A 21,264-nucleotide genomic window follows, 5' to 3' on the forward strand; every position below is an offset into this window, starting at 1 on the left:
TTCTTCCTGGTTCGCGTTTTTATTTTTATTTTTTTATTTTTGAGACAGAGAGACAGAGCATGAACAGGGAGGGGAGGGGCAGAGAGAGAGACACACACACAGAATCCAAAGCAGGCTCCAGGCTCCGAGCTGTCAGCACAGAGCCCGACGCAGGGCTCGAACTCACAGACGGCGAGATCATGACCTGGGCTGAAGTCGGACGCCCAACCGACTGAGCCACCCAGGCGCCCCTCTGGTTCGCATTTTTAATCTGCATGTCTCTACTACACAGACCTTCCAGAAAGCATTTGCTCCTGAGGGACAGTGTGTTATCTTGCCAGGAGGTGGCGCTGTGACCCTGTCCTTAGGCGCCGTGGTATTAGTGGTAGGCCGGGGAGTGGGCCGTGTGCATGCATCAGCAGAGAGGATGTTAAGAAATCCCCTGGTCTCCCCTGGAGCCCCAGTTCCCCACCTGAGTTCAGAGACCTGGTTTTTGGTGAGGCGGTGACACCACACGTGCTGGGGCTGCTATGCCCGGCCCTGCGGTGTACCTTCCGTGCTTTCAAAGTTCAAAAGAACCCAAGTTTATGAAGGGTTCACTGCAGGCCAGATAGTTCACACCCTGCAAAACCAAACAAAAACAAACCAAAACAAAAAACACCTCATAAGCAAGTGGAGGAAAAATATACAGACAAAATCAACTCTAAGTGCTGTGCTTCCTATACAAAAGGTTCAAAGTGCTATGAGTTAATGAGAATTGGAGAGGCCACCTTCCACAGTGTGTGGATAGGTGTGTGGGATCCGGGAGGAAAGGCACAGCTGGGCCTGCTGGGGCGGGGAGGCGGGGGAGCGGAGTGTGGAGGAGGCCGGGGTTTGGGGCCTGACCAAGAGCCACAGTAAGCCTGGAGCTCTGGTGGAGACGAAAAGGAAGGTGAGGCGGGGAGCCCGCAAAGAGACAAACCGTGGTGGGACCTGAATGCCAAGCTAAGGAGTCCGGACTTGATTCGGGAGGTGAAGTTATGCAGGTTTTTACAGCAAGAAAATGGCAAGGTCGTATTTGTGCTTTGGCAAAATCAGCCCGAGGTTGAGCTGATTCAGTGGTTTTCCTTCCGTGTTCTATGGACACATTTTCCTCCTCGTCTCACTGACAGCTCAGAAATGGTTGCTACCATTGCCCCCTTCCCTCATCTGGAGGTGCTCTTTCCTCGGCTTCCATGAAACCACGGTGCTTTTTCGTCTTACATTCTGGAGGCCCTCCTCATTCTCCTCTGCAGCCTCTTCCCCCTTCATCTGGCCGTTAAATACTCACGGGGGCTCCTCTCCCTCTGTATTGTCTCCTGGGAGATCCTGGCCCTGTGCTTGGCTTAATTACACCCTGCACCAGGATGACTCAGCCCAGGCCTCCCCTCTGAGCTCCAGAGCCATATATCCAACTGCCTACTCCCGACAGGGAATGTTTTGGAAGCATCTTTAATCCAGGTCCCAAACTCCCACCCAGCCTTGCCTAATGCTGGCCTTCTTCCGGTGTTCCTTAGCTGAGCGGACCCACCACCATTCATCCGGCCAGGCCAGGGAAACATCTCAGAGGCACCCTTGATGCCTCCCTCTTCCTCGTCCCCTTTTCCAGCCTCTCCCCAAGCCCACTTGACCCCACTTTCTTGACACTGACCAGAACTGTCCACTCTTTTTTATCACCCCTGCCATTTACCCTGGCTTTTCCCCCGGGCCACTGCAGGGCCCCCCCCGAGCTGGCCTTCTGACTTCTGCTCGGGCTCCCCTGCCATCCCCCCTCCACACCACGACCATCTCTTCAAAATGTAGAACTGGCCATGCCACTCACTGTCCCGGGGAAATCTCTACAGTGGCTTCCTGCAAAGGCCCAAGGGAGTGGTTTTCTTCTTCGCCCTTTCTTCTCTTAAGCCCTTAACCCTGTTAAGATCATGAATACAGAAAAGAGCATAGAACAAATGTACAATTGAACACCCTGAAACCAACTGCCATGAAGGGAGACAGAACGTTGCCAGACATCCCATTCCGTGTGCTCCTCAAAGTAGAACGACCACCTCCCCCCACCCCTGAGCAACCACCTAGCCTGACTTCTATGGTCAGCATTTACTTATTTCTGTCATCTGGCCACGTGTCACTAACTACTGTAGTTCAACTTTGCCTGTTTGGCTTTTTGTTTATATGTTAGTTCTCCTTTAATCTAGAGACCACCTCCCCCCAATCTCTTTTTCTTCCCTCTTGCAATGTATTTGTCTTGTAGAATTCCCATTGCGTTTAAAATTAGAAAAACATTCCCTTCCATGCCTGTAAGGCTTTACTTGGTTTGATCCCCCTAAATCTCTCTAGCTTCATCTCCCACCAGGCTGCTTTTCACTCTCTTTCAACCCATGCCAACCTTGATTCAGTGCCCCCACGCCTTCTCCATCCCCCTGCAGGGCCTTTACCAAGGCTGTTCCTTCGGCTTGAAATGCTCTTCCTTCTCTTGTGTCTCCCGGTTTAACCCCACCTTATTTTTGTATCTCAGTGGGAGCATTCTCTCCTTGAGAAGGCTGCTCCTCCTTCCCTGACTTGGCCAATCCCCACCACCAGAGCCTCACAGCCCTTCCCTACTCCTCAACAACACAGGTCAAGGTTGCGTTTTTCCATTTGTTTGTAAGATGATACGATTAATGACCACGAGCTCCTTGAGGTCTGCTTTTCTTCACCATTGTTTCTCCGCTACGTAGCTGGGTGCCTGGCACCTAGTAGGTGTTCAATTAAAAATGTGCTGGCTGCTGCCCAGGGATAGCCAGCAGATACCAGCACGATTAGGAGAGACACCGAGACTGAAACGTCCTGATTCCCTCAGAGGTGGGACCTGAAGCAGTGTGGAGAGGGGGTGTCTCCTGGAGAAGAATGGAGAGGAGGGTGGAGGCTCCCCTCAGAATACCTGAGGCCATGCCAGGGTCCTTCTGCCCACCCCCAGGCCCTAATGCAGGAGCCAGGTCTGGACTCGGATGGCCGGAGAGGCTCCTGGGTCTGACCACTCCCACCCGGGGCCACTGGGGCTGAGCTAAGTGGAAACAAATGTTCCCTGGCTTTTCCTAGCCCAGTCCTGGTGGGCGAGCAGCCCCTCCCTCTCAGCCCCTGCTCCCCTTCCCCTCCTCAGAGCCCCTTCCCAACCCCCTCCAGTTCCTTCTCCCTTTGACTGATGGGGTGATTGAAAGGTTGGGGCATAGGTAAGGGTGAGAGATACGGAAGATGTGGGGGCAGGTGGGCCCTGTGGGGAACTGGAGCCTGGGGTCACCTTGGACAAAGGCCCAGAGGGGGTCTCGGGAAACTAGGTCTGCAAGGCAGGGATCCAAAGAGCTAATGCTGGGAATCAGGGATCCAAGCTCCCACCCTGGGCTGGAAAGTCGCACCATCCTGACTTCAGGTGGGCTGGGAAAGCTGGGGTAGGGCCAGGTGGGGGTTCAGGAGGGAGAAGAAAGTGGCCCTTTTTATTTCCCCTTCCCTCCATCTCTCTAGAGAGGAGGACTAGCCTTTCCCCTCTATGTTCTCCAGGGACCTAGACACCCAGGGCCCTTAGGAATTCTCAAGTCCTGTCACCACCCTAAAGGAATGGCAGTTGGGTCCCCTTGCTGGGGAAGAGGGAGGGCGATGCAGAGGGAAGGAGAGAGGGAGGTCCCTGGGAGGGGAAGGGTCACAGGCCCAAATTCCTGGGCTCCTGCAGCTTCAGTCATTCTGAGAAACAAAGAAGCAGAGAAAGTGATTTAGAGACAGACACAAATGGAAACCAAATTCTGGAGATGGGAGAGACACACGGAAAAGACACACGGAGAGATGGGGAGAGAGGATCTCACAGACAGAGAGCTCTGCTTTCCCTGCAGCGACTCTGATGTTATCTGTCTCCAGCTGCCTCTCTTCCCCTCCCCAGTCCCCACCTCTGCCCCTCCTCCCGCTCCCACTCCGCAGCCAGACATCCTTGTGCCCCTTCCGCCTCCCTCTTTTGCATCAGGGCCTAGATGGAGAGTTAAAAGGTTTTCAGGACTGAAGGCAGAGCCACGGAGGAAGAGGTGGAGGGGGCCCAGTGCCCAGAGGACAGGCAGAGGGGGATCAGAGAGGCACCACCCCCCTCCATGCTGCCCCCTTCTGGGCTGCTGTGTTCCCATTCCAGTCTCCTGTGAACGTTCCTCCACATTCATGCGTGTGCAGAGGTGGGGGAGGGGGGAGGGGGGAGATGGGGTTGCATGTGCATGTAATCTCCAGAGAGGCAGGCATGTGTCTCCGTCTGAGTCAGCCCATCTGTGTGTCCATCTGTACCTGTAAGTGAAAGTTATCCAACACTGTCGAAGGGAGGCAAGGGTGTTCTTTGGTGTCTGTGGGTTATCTGGACGCCTGTGCCCAGCTGTGGGTATGTGCGAGTGTGCACGTGTGTGTGCATGCATCTTGATCTGTCTTTGTGTACTTCCGTCTCTATCCCCAGCCCTGCTCCATGAAGTTTTCTAAGCTAATAGTGGGGGACTGAAGCCTCAGGAGCATCTGAACTCATCTCTCCAAAGGTTCGGAGGCCATAAGGGCATTTGCTCTGGTTCTGCCCATATGCCAGCCAACCCCTAGAGGGGGGTGCAGAGAAGGCAAAAGAGAGTGAGCAGAGACACAGTTGCCCTGGGAGCCGAGGATTGCCCATCACAGACTCCAGCAGACCCCTTCTCTGCCCCAGTGCTTTTGCAGACACTACTGGGCCAATAGATTCTGCAATGGGACTCTGGGTGGGGGGGTTGCGGGGAGATGAGGGCTTAGGGAATCCAGGGATGGCCAAATATTCTGTACGATCTGGCCAGAGAGAGTGCTGCAGGAGGGGTGGGGCGATCTGTGTGTGTTTGTAGGAAAGGTGGGGGGTGGGGGCAGAAAGGCCGCCTGCGGGGGAGAAGGCTTCTTGGCAAACGCCCCAGTTTCCTGCGCTGATCCCTGCTCCCTGCCACTGCTCCCAATTCTGTTGTTTCAATAACATCATTTTTATCCACCCCACAGAGAGACTGTGTCTTAGGAGAGGGAGGCGAGGGGCAGGGCTAGGACATGAGGGGGTGGTAATGGAAAGAGGCTGGGGTCTGGAGACAGCAGGGACTAGATTTGGGGCGCTCCCTCCTCAGGCAGAGGCAGGGCGGTCCCAGAGCCCTGGTCCCCTGATGACAAAGACAAATACATTAAAATTCTTGCCTCGGAGAAGAATGCAGGATAGGGAGAGCATTTCATAATCTGCAATAACAGTAGCTGGGTGGGGGCAGGGGTGGGTAGGGGACTTAGAACCCAGGCAGTGATTCCCAGGGGTCTGGTCACTGGCCACCTGCAGCCTTTAGGAACCCTCAAAGCTCTCCAGATGCCTGTTGAGCACCATCTGGCCTGAGTGTGTGCCCAATCTGGGTATGTCTTTGAGTATGTAGTGTCCACAGTTGGCATTGCCCTGGAAAAACAGCAACTGTGTACAAAATTAATAGGTGCAGGGGCCATGGGCGGCAGCTGGATGCTATTAAAGGCTAAAATGGGAGGGGGCAACATTTGGGCCTTGTGCCCCTCACTCTCTCTCCCTCAGCCACTAGGGGCCCTACCTCTTCTCTAGAGTGCCCCAGCCACCACCACCCCCCCCCCCCCACCAAAATTCTCTGTACCCAGTACAGGGAATTAGATTGACACAGCTTGGACACCACAGCCATGGAGTTGGGTTCGCAGCAAACCTAAGGAAGCAAAACTTCCCTCTGCGCCTAGGGCAATGTTTCTCCATTTCGTTCTCCACTGGCTCCTCTGACCTTCCCCAGATCTGCCTCCTCTCCCGGGTTAGGCATCTATGGTCTTCTGTCGCATCCCCTTAGTCCCTCAGCTTCGTCTCTATCCACTTGTCCTCACTCTCTTGGGGACTCAATCTTGCCTTGTCTCTGCTCACCAAGGATGTTTATCTCTTTAGGCGGTGGCTTCCCTCCCTCCCAGAGTTCAGGTGCTATCTCCATCCTAAAAGACCAGGAACTTTCCTCTGAGTGCCTGAAGTTTCTTCCACTAGGGAGACCACCCCCCCCCCCCAACGGTTGATGCCACTCTAGCTGGTGGTGACAGGGAGACTGGCCCTTGCTGAGGAATGTCCTGCACCACCTGTCCTTCGGCACTCCTGGGGCACGCGGGGGCGGAGCAGGGACTGCAGCCACAGCCAGTATGCTAGGCTTGATGAATGGAGCTGTCCCTCCTCCCCACGGAGCCTTTGATCCCCCCCCCCACCTGGGGGGTGGCAGGGGCATCAAAGACATTTTTGTGGCATTAGAGAATCAGATAAACGCCATCTCACCTGCAGCTGGCTCTTCCACCCCTTCTGGCCCGGGCCAAGTTGGGGAAGCCACGAGAGGCAGGCACCCGCGGACACGCGAGGCCCGGCTGCCCTGAGTTCTGCCTCCACTAATCTCTCGCAAGACTGCAACCTCAGCTCTATCGCTCGCTTACACGTGCGAGCGCTTGAGCGCAGGCCATCAAGAGGTTCCTCTTGCTGTCTAATCTCCCCTTCGCAGCCCTCCACCCCCCTCCCCGAACGCGTGCTCGAAGAGGCGGGGTGGCTGGGGGAGCGAGAGCGGAGGCCTGGGGCTTCCTCCTTTCCTGGGGAAAGGCTGAGAAAGGGGCGTGCGGCGCGGAGGCGGGGCCGGTAAGGGGTGACCCCTCCAGAGTCCGCCCGGCAGACGGTAGAGTTCGACACCCCTTCCCGGAGCACCCAGCGCCCCAGGCAGACTTCCTCTCCCGGCCCCCTCTCCAGCATCTCCCTCCGAACCACCGCCCCCACCCCCCCAACTCCCTCATTCCTGGGAAGTTTTCTCTCTTTACAGTCAACAAACCTGTCAAACGTCTCCCTTCCAGCCCGTCCCCCATTCCCCAGCTCCTCTTCACCCACCCCCCCTTACCCCTCTCCACCCTACTTCCCCGCCCCTCGTTGCCCCCGACTCTGGGAGGCGGCGGGGTCTCCCAGTCCGAGAGAGGCAAAGCGAAGGGGCGAGGCAGGCGGGTCCCGCAGCCACCGGCGCGCTCGGGCCCCGCCCCGGGACCTCGCACCCGCCCTCCGCGGAGCTCCGCGCCTCCAGCCCCGGGGCGCACGGCTCCCTCCCGAGAGTCCCGCCGCCTGACTGTCGCAACTGCCACCCCACGGCCCCCCTGGCCCCCGCCCCCGCCCGGGCCCAGCTCCCCTCCCACCCCCGCCCCCGGCTCTGATTTCTTCTCCCGAGCGAGCTCGGCGGGAGACACAGGCGCTGGCTGCCCCGTCCGCTCTCCGCCTCCGCCGCGCCCTCCTCGCCCGCGATGGGCCCCCCCGCCGCCGCCGGAGCCATCGCCTCCCGGCCGCCGCCGCCGCCGTAGCCGCGCTCGCCCTGAAGCCCGCGCCGCCGCGCGCACCGGCTGGCCCCGCAGCCTCGCCCCCTGACCGCACCGGCCCGCCGTAGAGCGCTCACGATGCTGCCGCCCGCGCCCTCCCTCCTCGGGCTGCTGCTGCTGCTGCTCCTGTGTCCCGCGCACGTCGGCGGACTGTGGTGGTGAGTGCTGTGTCGGGCTGGCTGTCCCCGTGTGGCTACTGAAGCTCAAGGGTGGGGACTTCGGGACTGACTGGCGGGGAGGGGTGGCGGGTGGCTCAGAAACGCGGTCCCGCTGCTTCTGGGCAGTACCTGCGAGCGAGCGGGAACCCAGCCCTAGGGCAGCTGGGGAGGTGCCGGGAGGTGCGTGCCGCTGTCCTGCCAGACACCGCCTGGGCCACTTCTAAACTGCCACTCAGATGTTCCTAAACCCACACCCGGCACATTCTATTGTATTTCCTCCTACCTTGTGCTACACACCCTCCCCACTCTCTTTCAACCCCCTCCGGTTATGCGCTTAATCCAGGTCCTCAAGGAACTGGCACGCGGGTAGGAAAGAGCTACCGGGTAGACAGCGGGAGGATCTGCAGTGAGAGATCCAAAGAAAAGAGTGTGTGAGGAGGGCCCTGGATTTAGGGGAGGAGGACTGGATTTGTGGGAAAGAGAAGAACAAGGTGGTAAGCCACAAAGCAGGGAAGGTCCAACAGCTGTCTCTTCCCCGCCTTACTTCGCTCAACAACCCACCAGCTTCTCGCTGAGAAGCTGAGTGCTACTTCAAAGTGGATGGTAGTGGCGGGGAAAAAACGTAAAGGGAAACTGAGTCAGGACCGCGGTTTTCTCTACATCCTTCCCCCAGAGCAAAGAAGAGGAGGAAAGACAGGAAAGGGACCTAGGCTCCGACCCTTCCAGATGTGGGGGGTCAGAAATGAAAAAAATGCAGCTCGGGAGGTACTGAGAATCGTGAAGGGTCGTGGCGGAAGAGAGGGAGGCCTGGCCAGCCAGGAGATGGGGACGTCTTCCCAGACCTGGCCTCCAGACCGGGCCCTAGCTAGAGCAGACACCTACGCAGCTAAGGTCGCGGGAACTTTGAGCCTTGGGGATGGACAGCAACTGGAAAGGTGGGTGCCGGGTCGAGACCTCTCAGAGATCCGGATCCCGGAGACTTTCTTTTCCTTCCTAGTCTCTCTGGAGCTGCAAAGACCCGCCTGGAATAGATCAGAGTTTAAAGAGGAGGGACTTGGACAATACCGCTGATGCGTCAGCCAATCCTAAGAAAGCAGGGTCTAGTCTATTTGCATAGGGCCATGTCATTGGCTGGATTCCCTATCCTCCGCTCCTCTTCCACCCTCCCCCCCCCCCCATTTGGATGGAGGGGTGGGGCAGGCAGATCCTTCTCCCCCCGGGAGATAGAGAGCTGGATGCCCACACAGGGAGCTGCTGGCTGCTATCCCTCTTTCGTGATGCGGGAGAGATGTCCCCTGGGGGTGTCAGTGAGGGAGCAAATCGAGGATGACCCAGGTCCCGGCCAGGGAACATGCGTCCTTCGATCCTGGCTTGCTATAATGCTGTGTCAGTTTTGAAATAGACAGACCTGAGATCTAATCTCGGCCGACAATAAGTCTGTGACCTTGGGCAACTCACTTCTCCCTGCGCCTCAACGTCTCAACTTTAAAACTGGGAAACAGTCTCCCTACCTGGTAAGCTAGATAGGAGGATTAGATGGGAGGATCTACAAAATGATCTGACACTGGGAGGTGCTCCATCCATAAGTGTAAGTCTCCTCCTCCACGCTGCGGGTTTTCCAGGCTAGAGTTTGTAGGGGTGAAAAGGATTAATTTAAATTTAAAATTCCAAGAGTCCCAAGCAAGACTTTGTAAAAGAATCTCTGTCTTGTTTCCCAGACACACATTTCTAATTTTGCCCTTTCTCAAGGTATGGGGTCAGAGGTCTCTCCCAGATGGTAGCCGCCCTCCCTCCTCTCCTTTTCCATTTATCCAGCTCATTGTCATCTTTCCAGTTAGAACAGCACATCTTCCACGACACTGTCTTTTTGTCTTTCCTCCCTTGCCTTCTGTGTGTTCCTACTGCACCCCATGCATGGGACAACCATGCCAGTTACTGCGTTTTACTGACAACCGTCCCCTCTGTGGTCTCTCTTCCCTGCTCCGGGAAGTCAGAGCCTTTGTCTTTGGGCCCTGGAGGCTAAAGGTGCTGGGGAAGTATTGTGGAATGTTGCTGAATTGGTTGCTTCACCTTCCTGGGGCTTGTATTGTGGGGGTTCTTTTGTTCAAGAGGGGCTGGTGGGTGGGTGACAAGCCAGAGGGAGAGAGGTCTGGTCCCTTGGAGACTGACCCTGAAGCTGGGAAGCAGGGAGTGGGGGAGGAGGTGAGGAGGGCAGGTGTAGGAGAACACAGGGGCCTTCATGGCTGCAGCTGCAGAGCAAGCTGGGTGAAGAGTGAGAGGCTGGGGTGATAAGGTGTCCAGCAACTGCCTCGCTCAGATGCTTCCCACAGAGAACCTGCCTCTCCCACCTGCACTGGCCCCCTCACTCTCCTCTGTTTCTGACATTTCATTCCTTTGGTCTGAGCCCAGATTCCTTTCTTGGGATCTTTGACTCTACTTGCTGACACTCTCGTCCCCACCCCATCCTACCATTGCTCTCTGAGATCAGGCTTGGGCTGGTGGGCTGGACCCAGCATCCCTGGTGGCCTAAGGCTCCCGTCACTCTTTGCCCACCCCCCACCCCCACACTGCCCTTTACCCCAGCTTCACTTAGGCTAGTAACTTTATCAGGCTAGGGGCTTCCAGTTCGTTCTTTGACCTGCTGGCTGGCCCTCTTTTCCCTGCTTCTCAGAGAATGCTAGCCGGGCTGGGGCTCTAGCAGTAGGCAGGGAAGCAGCAGCCCTGCACACCATCCTGACATGCTAATAGCCTCCAGGGTGGGAACAGAGAGGACCCCAGGAACGCTGAGTGACTGGATTGTCCTGATTAGGAAAGGAGGCTCCTGTAGGGGAATGATCCAGGGCCTGGAATAGGCTCAGGTACCTGGCTCCAGGTTCCAGAAAAGTCTCCCTTCCGCTTCCTTTCCCCCTCCCCCTCATTCCCCCTCCATGCAATGCATGCTTTCTAAACTCTGCCTCCGGCCTCTCTGTCTGTCTCTCTCCCATCTGTAACCATATCTTTGTAAATCACAGAATCCCAGATTCCAGGACATTGGCCAGGCTCTCTTGAGGTCATCTTGTCCAGCCCACTGCCTGCAGGCCATCCAGCATGTGCCCTGGCCCCGACAGATCCCATTTTGAGACCGAGGCAGAGAGAGAAAGTCTGTGGCTTCCTGGTCACCAGCGCCCACCCCACCAGCCTGCTCTCTGAGCCTCTCCCACCCTCCCCCAGGAAGTTCTCCTCAATGTCTGACCCATCTTTATTTATGCTCTCAATCAGTGCATGTGGAAAATAGCTCACTCTCACAGAATAGATCAAATCAATCTCCCTTCTCTCTTCCTCTTTCCTCTTTCTGTTTTATATTTTCTATGAAAGAAACCAACCCTCCCCCTTGTTCCACTAGCAAAAATACCACCCAGTCTCACTCCCTTCCCCCATCTCATCTTGCCTTTCTCCGCTCCCCCCCCCCCCCCGCCGCTCCCCCTCACCCATTATGGAAAGGAAACAGGAACCAGAGGCCTAGGACAACCTCATCTCTGGCCCCACAGGGAGTCAGGGAAAGGACCCAGGCTTCTTCATGACACCCAGGTTTTCCAGCTGGGATCCCCCCTCCACCCCAGGCTGGGCTTGGCCATCCTCCTCCATCCTGTCTTTATCTGACCCTTTGTGGGCAGTCTTATTCCTAGCCCCCACCAAGCTCCCGGCGGGGTGGGAACTGGGGTGGAGTGGCCACCCAGTACCCCCCTCCAGGCCTCCCGCCTTGGCAGCTTCCCCTGGAGGGAGACAATGGGGCTGTGAGCAGAAAAGGGCAGGGGCAAAAGGAGGCTGGCTCTATCTGGGCCAGAGCATGCCCCAAGCCCACCAGAGCCCTGGCACTGTGACATTTCCTGGAGGGGGGGGCAGCCCCCTCCTGCCCTGTTCTCATCGGAAGCCAGGAGTTGGTGGGGGGAGGTCAGTGGGAAGTTTGATCACCAGGGCCCAGCGAGGGGGATTCCAGAATGTGTACTTTGATGGAGAAATGCAGCTGTGGAGGGGATGAGGCGAGGGCGGGGTGGGGAAGCCAGGGCCGGGGTCAGGCTGGCAGCAGCAGGGCGCCCGGCCAGCCTGAGCCAGAGGCGCTAGGGAACACAGAAGCCTGTCCCTAGGGACTGGGCAGAGCGCCCTCTAGCCTATGTCCTCCTTCCTGCCGGAGGCGGGCTGGGGCGAGACCTTGGGTGCTTCCCCTGATCCACCTGAGGAGGAGCTGAGGGAGGGAAAAGGTCGCTGGGAGGGAGCTCCGGTTTTCCACCTGGCTTCCAAAGCTGGTTCCTCCAGCTCCAAGCCCTCCATTTAAGCCAGAAATTAGAAATTAGATCTGGAGAGGACTTGGAGATCATCTAGGCCAATCATTTCACTTATGGTTAGAAGTCCAGCAAAGTCCAGGAACTGGAGGGGACTTGCCTCAGGCCATCCAGAAGGCAGGCAGTGAGCACCAGGGCTGGGAGTCTACCTCCTGCCGAGTACCTCATCCCTGCGTGCAGTGAGGGGTGGGGGGGTGCGGTCAGGAAAGGGGTACAGGGCCTTCCACAGGCCCTTTCTGCTCCCCACCCCCACCTTCACATGGGTGCTCCCCACCTCACTATGGGAGAGCAGAAGACACATGACAGATTCTCCTCAGAGAATCCAGTGTGTGTTGGGCGGGGGGGGGGGCGGTCAATGTGTCCACTCCTTTGCCTCCCACAGCCCTGACCAGTAGGAAGCCCTCTTGACTGGTGACGTTCATCAGGGAAGGGAAAGCCCCTGCCTCTTCCAAGAGCCATGGGAAGGAGAGCAGCCTGAGGAGGCGGGAAGGACAGTGTCCAGGACGGGGCAGAGGGAACCAAATTGGGCCAGCGTGGGAGAGGGGTGGAATGGGGTATCTGGTGGGCGGTGGGGAGGCAGGGGTTAATGGAGCTGGGGCATCACTGGCTTTGATGTGGTGTTTGGGGTGGGGGTAGTGGCTGGGGGATGGGGAGCAGTAATTATCGAGTTAGACAGAGCAGGACAGGACAGGCGGGCGGGCACAGGCCCGGGCCCAGCCGCCTCAGCAGCCGTCAGGCAACATTTTTCTGCCCCTTCTCCACCACCCACCTCCCCACCCCCATACAGCCCCCACCCACAGCCCCAGGGCTCAGGGCTCCCTCTGCTGGCTCCTAGGAGGTGGGGGTCAGACTAAGGACCCTGGGGGTGGGGAGTGTGAGGAAATAGAGGGTGGCTGGCCAGGAGGCCCTTCGGAGGAAGTCGGGCACCAAAAGGGTCTGTGATCTCCTTGGCCTCGATAATCCACTCAGGAGTGCTCTCTGGGGAAGGGGAGGGTCCCGGAGGGTGCTTCTGGTTCAGAGGCAGGGCCGGTGAGGGAGGAAGGAACACAGGGATCCCAGCTGAGAAGTCAGGGCAGACAGCTGGAGAAAAGGGTGTTCTCGTGAATCCACAAACAGCTGCCTGCACTCCTACCATTTGCCCTGCTCTGTGCAGGCCCAAGACATGAATGGGGGTGTGAATGGGAGGACAAAAAGCACTTTGCTAGAGCTCACCGTCTGGGCAGGCTCTTCTCATGTGTACCAGGGAAGTTGTCAGGTATCATGATTCCCATTTGACGGTCATGGACACTGAGGTTGCGAAGGTCAGGTCTCATTCATTCAACAAATATTAAGTGCCCACTTCACATGCAAGGGACTTGCTGACGTCTTAGGAGAAGCAAATGGCGGAGCCCAGACCGAAACCCAAGTCACAGACTCCCCAGACTCTGCACGTGTGCCACGAATGACATCGTGACACATCGTGACATGGTGACAGCGTGAGATCTTTGTCTTTAGTGTGTCTTTCACCTAAGTGGAGAGAGCAGACAGGGCGACACGACAAAATAGTTATGCCACTGGCAGGATAATGAGCACCCCCAGGTGAGCCACACCTGAGGTGATGGGGGGGAGGGGTGGTCAGCGAGGGCTGGGCTCAGGGGCGACAGGGATCTGAGGTGAGCTCGGAAAGATGCCGGGTGTGATTTTGATGACTTAGGGATTGGGAGGGGGTAGCTCTGAGTCCAGAAAGCTGGAGGTGTAATCTGGGATGGATGCAGTGAGCCAACCCTGCTTGGCAGAAGGGCTGTGTGGAGGATGGTGTGCGAGGGCATCTCAGCTCTTCCGAAACCCCACGTGGTCATTCCCTCCAGTCCCTTTGGTTTTAAAGAGATTCACCCAGAGGCGCCTGGGTGGCTCAGTTGGTTGAGCGTCTGATTCTCGATTTCGGCTCTGGTCATGATCACAAGGTTTGGTTCATGAGTTCGAGCCCTCTGTGGGGCCCTGAGCTGACAGACCCTCCCCCGCACACACACATGCTCCCTCTCTTTCTCAAAATAAACAAATAAACTTAAAAAATAACATTCACCTAAACTTCTTGAAGTACAGATTCCTCCATTGAGTGGCCAAGGTCGGCCACCTCTTTCCTCAGATGTTCGTCTGTATAACGGGGGTGAAGTGGGTAGAGTAGGAGTAGATGGTTTCTGGCATTCCCTTTGGCCCTCTGAATCTGGAGACGGAAAGGTAGGTTAGGCCAGAACCTGGGGCCCCCAGGGCTTAGAGCTACAGATGTTGCCAGTAGGAGCTGGCTGTCCCTAACGCCACCTCACTTGGCTATCGATTCTACCAACCAAGGTCCTGGGAGGGAGATTTTGGCATCTGCCAAGCCAGTTAGAATGGCCAACCTTAGGCCTGTCCCTTCTTGTCTGCAAGATTTCCTTTAGGACTAGCCTCATTTTTTCTATGCCCAGGAATGGCTATTTGATTAGGATCTCAGATCCTACCTGCTATATATTATATAACTCCTACACCACTGTGCTTAGCTCCCCAAACAAGCAGATGCTCCCAAAAGGGTACATCTTCTCTGGGCTGACCCCAGGCCAATGCTGACTCAGAGGCCAAAAAAGCAGAGTTGATTCCCTAAGGAAGCAGAAGGGAAGAAAGGAGGGTAAAGAAAGAGGGGAGATGGGGGAGTTATTTCTTGATGTTATGTCCAGTGTTAACTTGGAGGGGACAAGGGAGCTTCTCGGGCAACTTCTCCTGTTTCTGAAGCGCGGAGAGAGAGCTGACTTGCCCACAGTGGCTCAGCTCACCCAGAGTTGACAGAGACCAGGGTGCAGAAGTGACGCTTGATGTTTTGCCCGATGCCCTACCCCCCCACCCCCACTCCTCTTCTGGACTTTCCTTTCCTGTGACTTGGGGATGGGAGCGAGGACGGGAGGGCAGGGAGCAAGCTGGTCCCTTGGGATTCTAGCTGCTACTACTGCCCATCCCTCCTCCTGACCAGCTTGTAAACAAGCCTTGTTCCCAGGCAGCAAGCCAGCCTGGGGAGCCAGACCCGGACCAGCAACTGACTCTGGGGCAGCCCCTCAACCCTGCAAAGGGCTGGCCCCACCTCCGGGAGGGCCCTACCCTTCCTGCTCCTCCCGATTTCTCTCCTATCTCTAGCCCCTGGCAAGCAGACAAGGTCAGGAGGTTTTTGCTTTTCTCCCTGCATACCCCCACCCTCTCTTGCTTCCCTAGGGCAGGAGGAGGGAGAGGAGAGGGATGGGGTCAGAGTAACCTTGAGAGGATAAAACCAGTCAACCTTGGGAAATTAGGGAGTTAGCAGAGGGCAGGGCTGGGAAGAGAGACTGGGGAGCTTAGTGGCATGGGGGGTGGGGTGATTTGGGGAAGAAGAGTTTGCAGAGCCCCAGACTCCCAGGTGGAGGCCTGGACAATCAGGTGGCAGGAAAAGAGCTGGACAGTCATGGGGAGGCCTGCTTCCCTGCCTCTGCATCCAGTGGGGGGTGGGCAGAGGAGGGGTGGAGAGAGAGGAAGCTGATTAGCAGCCATGGAATCTCATGTGGACAAGGGCCTGGACTCAAATGAGGACATTCTCCTTAGAAGGCTCATTCATTCATTCATTCATTCATTCAAAAACATGTAGTATTAGAACAGTCATTTGTAATATTGTAGCATTATAGTAATCATTTGCCCATTTTCATAACAAAAGTTGGGGGAAATACGAATTAAGCACCTAAAAATCTGCCACAGGAAACAAAAAAAAATGTCAGTTCTAACTCCCAAGGTGCTCATAGTCTTCTCTACTGACCCTATATAACCATGCTGGAAGCCTTCTCAAATCCTTTTTGTAATGAGGTGGATAAATGGATGGGGGTAGGGGAGGATCGATGATACACGGAGAGAGAGAAAGAGACTGATAAACTCTTGTGGTCACTGGGCCACTGGGAACCACCTTGTGCTGCCCTATCCATGGCACACACTATCCACTGCTCCATCCACCACTTTTCTAGGGTTGGGAATGGGCTGGGGCTGGACCTTTCCAGGCTGCAGTTGGAATGCAGTGATGGTCAGGTCCTAAGCATGGAGGAAGGAGTCTGGACTATAACTCTTCACTGAGAAAAGAATTTTGGCTCCAGGACTACTTGGCTGGGGAGGCTGACAATGATCTGATGGGGTGGGGTGTGTGTGTTGGGGGGGGGAGTAGGAGACCTTAGAAAGAACTGAACTTACACATCTTCTTGCAACGGCCTCTTTAAGCATCTCGCTCCCCAGAGTTGAGAAGTTCTACCTTAAGACCTAAATTCTTCTTGCTGCTGTTCAAGCCCATTACATCTCATTGTTGTGGGGCCAGAACATGCCTGGGCAGCCTGTTCTTGTGGAGCAAATGGGGACAGGGGGGCCGATGGGCATGAAGGCTAAAATGAAAAGTAGGCCACCTTGACCTTTGGCACCTATCTCCTACCATTTTCCTCGACATTTTCTATCTCCTGGTGCTACTTCTCCCCACCCGGAGTCTTTTTCTGTCCTCTGCTGAAGGGTTTTTGTGTGATCTCAAATTATTCTCAGGTCCAAGTGCTCCGCCCACTCATTCCTGCAGCACAGGGACCACAGCTAAGCGTTCATCAAATAAGAGCGATCTGATTCAAGGAGTTCCACTCAGCTGCGAGTAACCTTAACCTTCAGGGGTCTGGTCTATGGAAACCAAATAACAGCTCTCTCCTTAGGTGGAATGAAGGCTGGGAACGGAAGGATTTCTGGAAGTGTGTGGAACTTCCCATTCGGTCTTTACCCACACCAAGCCAAACAGGCATTCATTCCCCTTCCCCAAACCAGTTAGGTCACAACCAGTGACGTCAGGGCCTGGCCTGCCTTGCCGGCCATCCTGCTCTGAAAAAGTCACAGACCCTGGAACGGAAGGGTAGTGTCACTTCACCATAATGCTTCAGGGACTCAGTCCCCCAGCTACTTCTTCCTGCTCTCCAGCTCAGAGAGATAGAGGATACCCTCGTGCAAGGGCCCACCTTAGGGATCAAAGCCCAACCTTCCCATTTTACAGAAGGAGAAACTGAGCTAGAGAGGGGGTGTGAGCTTCATCACCCTTTGGGGTCAGGCCTGTTCTTTGTCTCCCTTTTGGCTCACCCGGTGCCGGGTGCCCTCACCTTGAGTCAAATTCCTAGAAGGACTTATTAATGAAGATGTGCACAGAAGGATAAGGCTGAATCCTTGCTCTATAGCAATTTCGGTCTCAACTCTAGTGAAAGGGGACATGGGACAGTAAGAGAACCAGATGGGACAATCTCACACTCAGTTGGGGTGGGGGGAGAGAAGAGGCGCGCGTCCCAGCGCCTAGCTGTGGGCTGAGCGGGACTGGCCTCCCTCCCCGCCCCCCGCCCCAGCCCTTTGAGTCATATCTTGGACGTGCTGTTCTTTGCTTTCCAGGGCGGTGGGCAGCCCCTTGGTCATGGATCCTACCAGCATCTGCAGGAAAGCGCGGCGGCTGGCAGGGCGGCAGGCTGAGTTGTGCCAGGCCGAGCCAGAGGTGGTGGCGGAGCTAGCCCGGGGCGCCCGGCTCGGGGTGCGGGAGTGCCAGTTCCAGTTCCGATTCCGCCGCTGGAACTGCTCCAGCCACAGCAAGGCCTTCGGGCGCATCCTGCAGCAGGGTCAGTGTGGGGAGAGCACCTGGGGGGCTGCTTTTTCTTTTCGGGGATCAGAGGGGGGGGGCGGCTGCGGGAGCCCCGCCTCTCCCGCCGGTCTGTGGGTACCCTGTCCCGACCCTGCCTCCCAGCCATGCTGCCTTGCCCACCGCAGCGCCTCCCCCCTCCCCGCCACCCCCGGGGACCCAGCCTCGGTCCTGCCGGCTGACTTCCCCCATCCTGCGCCCGGCCCGCAGACATCCGGGAGACGGCCTTCGTGTTCGCTATAACGGCCGCGGGCGCCAGCCACGCCGTCACGCAGGCCTGCTCCATGGGCGAGCTGCTGCAGTGCGGCTGCCAGGCGCCCCGAGGGCGGGCCCCGCCGCGTCCCCCGGGCCTGCCCGGCACCCCTGGGCCCCCCGGCCCCGCCGGCTCCCCCGACGGCAGCGCCGCCTGGGAGTGGGGGGGCTGCGGCGACGATGTGGACTTCGGGGACGAGAAGTCGAGGCTCTTTATGGACGCGCGGCACAAGCGGGGACGCGGAGACATCCGTGCGTTGGTGCAACTGCACAACAACGAGGCCGGCCGGCTGGTGAGTATGGGCAGGGGTGTGTAAGAGAGTGTGTGGGTATGAATGTGTGGGTATGGGTAGGTGTGAGTGGACGTGGGTGACGGCGGGGTGTGCGGGAGCGTGTTTGTGGACGTGTGAGGAAATGGGGGTGCGAATGAGGGCGTGTAGGTGCAGGAGTATGTTAACGTGTGTGGGAGCCAGCGAGGCAGAAAGGGCGCACTTGGGAAGACTGGCTGGGGGCATGTGGATGGGCACGTGGGAGGCAAGGTGGCCAGCCTAGAAGAGGGAGTCCCTTGGGAGGCCTAGGAAGGCCTAGAGCTGGTGATCTAGTGGGCAGGATGCGGAGGGGACACCCAGAGAAGAGGACTCAGGACCTCAGGTAGGGAAGACAAACCTCTGAGACCCGACAGGTGAGGCAAAGGCTGGGATAGGTAGAGATCTGGCTACCAGCACAGGGACAGAGGAGGGTGACAAAAGCTGGGGATGAAAGAGAAGATAGAAGCTGGGGCAAAGGTCTGGAGGTGGAGGAGTTGGGAGAAGTGAGGGAGGCCAGGGAAAAGGGCCAGAACGTGGCCAAGGAAGGCTTGGAAAGGTGTGAAAGACAAGGCTGGTGAAGGTAGGAGGGAGTCAGCTAAAGGCCAGGAAAGCTGTGACTGAATCTGGGCATTTGCCAACTGGCTGCCCACCAACTCCAGACTGGGCCCTGCCTCTCCCCTTCCCTCTGCAAGGAGGAGTCCCCATACCCCCACCCCCACCCCCAGCTCTCGGTCAGACGTTTCCAGGAGGGAGGGTGAGAAAGGAAAGAAACCTGGGAAGGGGAGGGGGGCGCACAAGTCTGCATTTCAGGTTGGCCTCTGGACTCTGAGCTTCCACAGATGATATTGCTGAGTCATCTGACAACATAAATCTTAGTGGGGTTGTGACTCTTAGACCCCAGCTTCAGGCACAAATTGCAAATAAGGGGCAGGGGTTCTGGATTCTGGTTTTCAGTAATGCATTCACCGTGGGCCATCCTGAAACCTATGCCTTAGTTCTAAGATGCTCTAGGGACCCCCCCCCCACACACACACACATCCTGTGTCCTCTAGGGTTCAGCCCTGAGGCATCAGGCAGGGAGTAAGAGGGGGCCCAGAGAGGAATGTCCAGACAGGCCCACATACCTGTCAGACGCCCAGGAGGCTGGCTCTGCTCAGCCCTGTCTGGGGCCGAGAGGGGCAGCAACGAGGGGGCCCTGCTGGCAGAAGGAGGTTGGCAGGAGGAATAGAGCAGGACAGCTGCAACCCCTCCCTGCCTCTAGGGAGACTCTCACCCCAGCCGTCAGTTCTGCTTTCTCTCTCTCCCATTCCCTGACTTTGCGTCCTGCGATCTCTGCTGCACATGCACCCCACTCCCCCCAACTCCTCTCACTCTTCCAACTTTGTAATTTTTCCTTCTCTCGGAGCTGTTGCTCCCTGGGTTTCCTCCTCTCCACCTTGCGCTCTCTTGGTTTTGGTCTGCTCTTTTCTCTCTTCCGTCCACCTCACCCTCCCCATCTAATTTTTTGTCGGTCCTCTGGACCTTTCCCCCACCCCGTACCCCCAATCTGTCCGCATCCGCCGGCTCCTTTGCTCCCTGCAGGCCGTACGGAGCCACACGCGCACCGAGTGCAAGTGCCATGGGCTGTCGGGCTCGTGCGCGCTGCGAACCTGCTGGCAGAAGCTGCCCCCGTTCCGGGAGGTGGGCGCGCGGCTGCTCGAGCGCTTCCACGGCGCCTCGCGTGTCATGGGAACCAACGACGGCAAGGCTCTGCTGCCCGCGGTCCGCACTCTTAAGCCGCCGGGCCGCGCCGACCTGCTCTACGCCGCCGACTCGCCCGACTTCTGCGCTCCCAACCGGCGCACCGGCTCGCCGGGCACGCGCGGCCGCGCCTGCAACAGCAGTGCCCTGGACCTCAGCGGCTGTGACCTGCTGTGCTGCGGCCGCGGGCACCGCCAGGAGAGCGTGCAGCTCGAGGAGAACTGCCTGTGTCGCTTCCACTGGTGCTGTGTGGTGCAGTGCCACCGCTGCCGCGTGCGCAAGGAGCTCAGCCTCTGCCTCTGACGCGCCGTCCGGCTCTCCAAACCGCGCGCCCCTCGGCATCTGCGGGACCTCTGGACTCCGGAGGGGGCGCTGCCCCGCTGCTCGCAGCGAAGGTCCATCTTCCAGGCCTCCGCCAACTGTGAGGCGGCCGGGCGTGAGATACACGCCCGCCCACGAAAGCGAGGGGCGCTGAAGGCCATCCACCCCGGGGGAGCGCTCTGGAGGGCCCCCGGGGGGAGGCTATGTAGTCCCTCTCGCTCTTTGGCCCCCATATGGAAAGCAAAGAGCCAAACTCGAGGCCTCTGGACGCAGGACGCCTTAGAACTGCTGGCTATGGGGTGGGTGGGTGGGTTTAGTATCAATAAAAATATTTAAACCAATAGGACTGGGCCCACAGTTTGGGAGGGAGCTGGCCTCCTGGGGGCCACCATGGGGCCAGGCTTCCGAAGGAGTGTGTAAAGGAAGATGGTTTTGAAAGAACTAGCATCTCAGGGGTTATCACCTTAGGTCCCTATCTCCCCTACTGAATTAGGGTCTCCTGGCAACCGTGGAGAAGAGTGCGGATTCTTCTGGTTCACCCTTGTCAAACATCTCTGGCCTGGGTCTGCAAGCTGGGAAAAACCTAGCTGTCCTTCTTTAAAGGGACAGACTGAAAAGGTCTAGGAAAAGAAGACCAAAAGCCTCTGGTAGTGTACTCAGCTCTCAGTCCAGCCCTCATCTTCTCTGGGGAGGGTGACGCCTTTATCTGCCCTTCTGTTTCTGTGATTCTTGGGGACTTTGAGGGTAGACTTCTAGGGCCACCCAAGCCCATAGGATTAAAGCACTTTATAAACTGTAGAATGTGATGAGATTATGTTATTAGTAACATCAGGCTTTTTAACCACCAAAACTAACTTCATTGAAAAGACTGCCCCATCAGCATTTCTAATCACACTCAGTGGGGGAGGATGCAAAGTTGTCCCAAGTTTCTCCCGGCACCCAAACACATTTCCTCCCTTCTGGTTCTTTCTCAGAAAGCTGATGTCGAGGCTGCAGGGACAGGGAGGAAAGGTTGGAGGTTCTGGGTTCTCCAGAGCTGGATCTCATGCCTCCATCTTCCCGCAGAGAGAATGGGGCGGGGCCATAGGCAAATGGCTAGGATTCAGAGCCCCAATTTTCCCACAGTCCAAATACTGCAGGAGAGA

General features: G+C 57.2%; 1 protein-coding gene and 1 long non-coding RNA gene across 2 annotated transcripts; one reads left to right on the top strand and one right to left on the bottom strand.

Moving 5' to 3' along the window:
* The first annotated feature begins 7,347 nt into the window (after positions 1-7,347).
* On the top strand, positions 7,348-20,917 carry WNT6 (Wnt family member 6). The gene is made up of 4 exons (XM_023259684.2): positions 7,348-7,520; positions 17,258-17,478; positions 17,709-18,043; positions 19,640-20,917. The coding sequence occupies exons 1-4, from the start codon at positions 7,441-7,443 to the stop codon at positions 20,099-20,101; spliced, it is 1,098 nt and encodes a 365-aa protein (XP_023115452.1). The 5' UTR covers positions 7,348-7,440; the 3' UTR covers positions 20,102-20,917.
* LOC111561906 lies at positions 13,133-15,457 on the bottom strand. The gene is made up of 2 exons (XR_002744930.2): positions 13,902-15,457; positions 13,133-13,345 (listed from the first exon to the last, which is right to left on the bottom strand). It is a non-coding gene; the product is annotated as an uncharacterized LOC111561906 (long non-coding RNA).
* Positions 20,918-21,264: the final 347 nt, after the last annotated feature.

Source organism: Felis catus, chromosome C1, assembly GCF_018350175.1.
Source record: "Felis catus isolate Fca126 chromosome C1, F.catus_Fca126_mat1.0, whole genome shotgun sequence".
In the NCBI taxonomy this organism is placed as follows: Eukaryota; Metazoa; Chordata; class Mammalia; order Carnivora; family Felidae; genus Felis; species Felis catus.

Coding starts and splice junctions, on each gene's coding strand:
- WNT6 (XM_023259684.2), top strand. CDS start 7,441: ATGCTGCCGCCCGCGCCCTCCCTCCTCGGGCTGCTGCTGCTGCTGCTC. Junction 7,521..17,257: donor CACGTCGGCGGACTGTGGTG/GTGAGTGCTGTG, acceptor TTTGCTTTCCAG/GGCGGTGGGCAGCCCCTTGG. Junction 17,479..17,708: donor CGGGCGCATCCTGCAGCAGG/GTCAGTGTGGGG, acceptor CCCGGCCCGCAG/ACATCCGGGAGACGGCCTTC.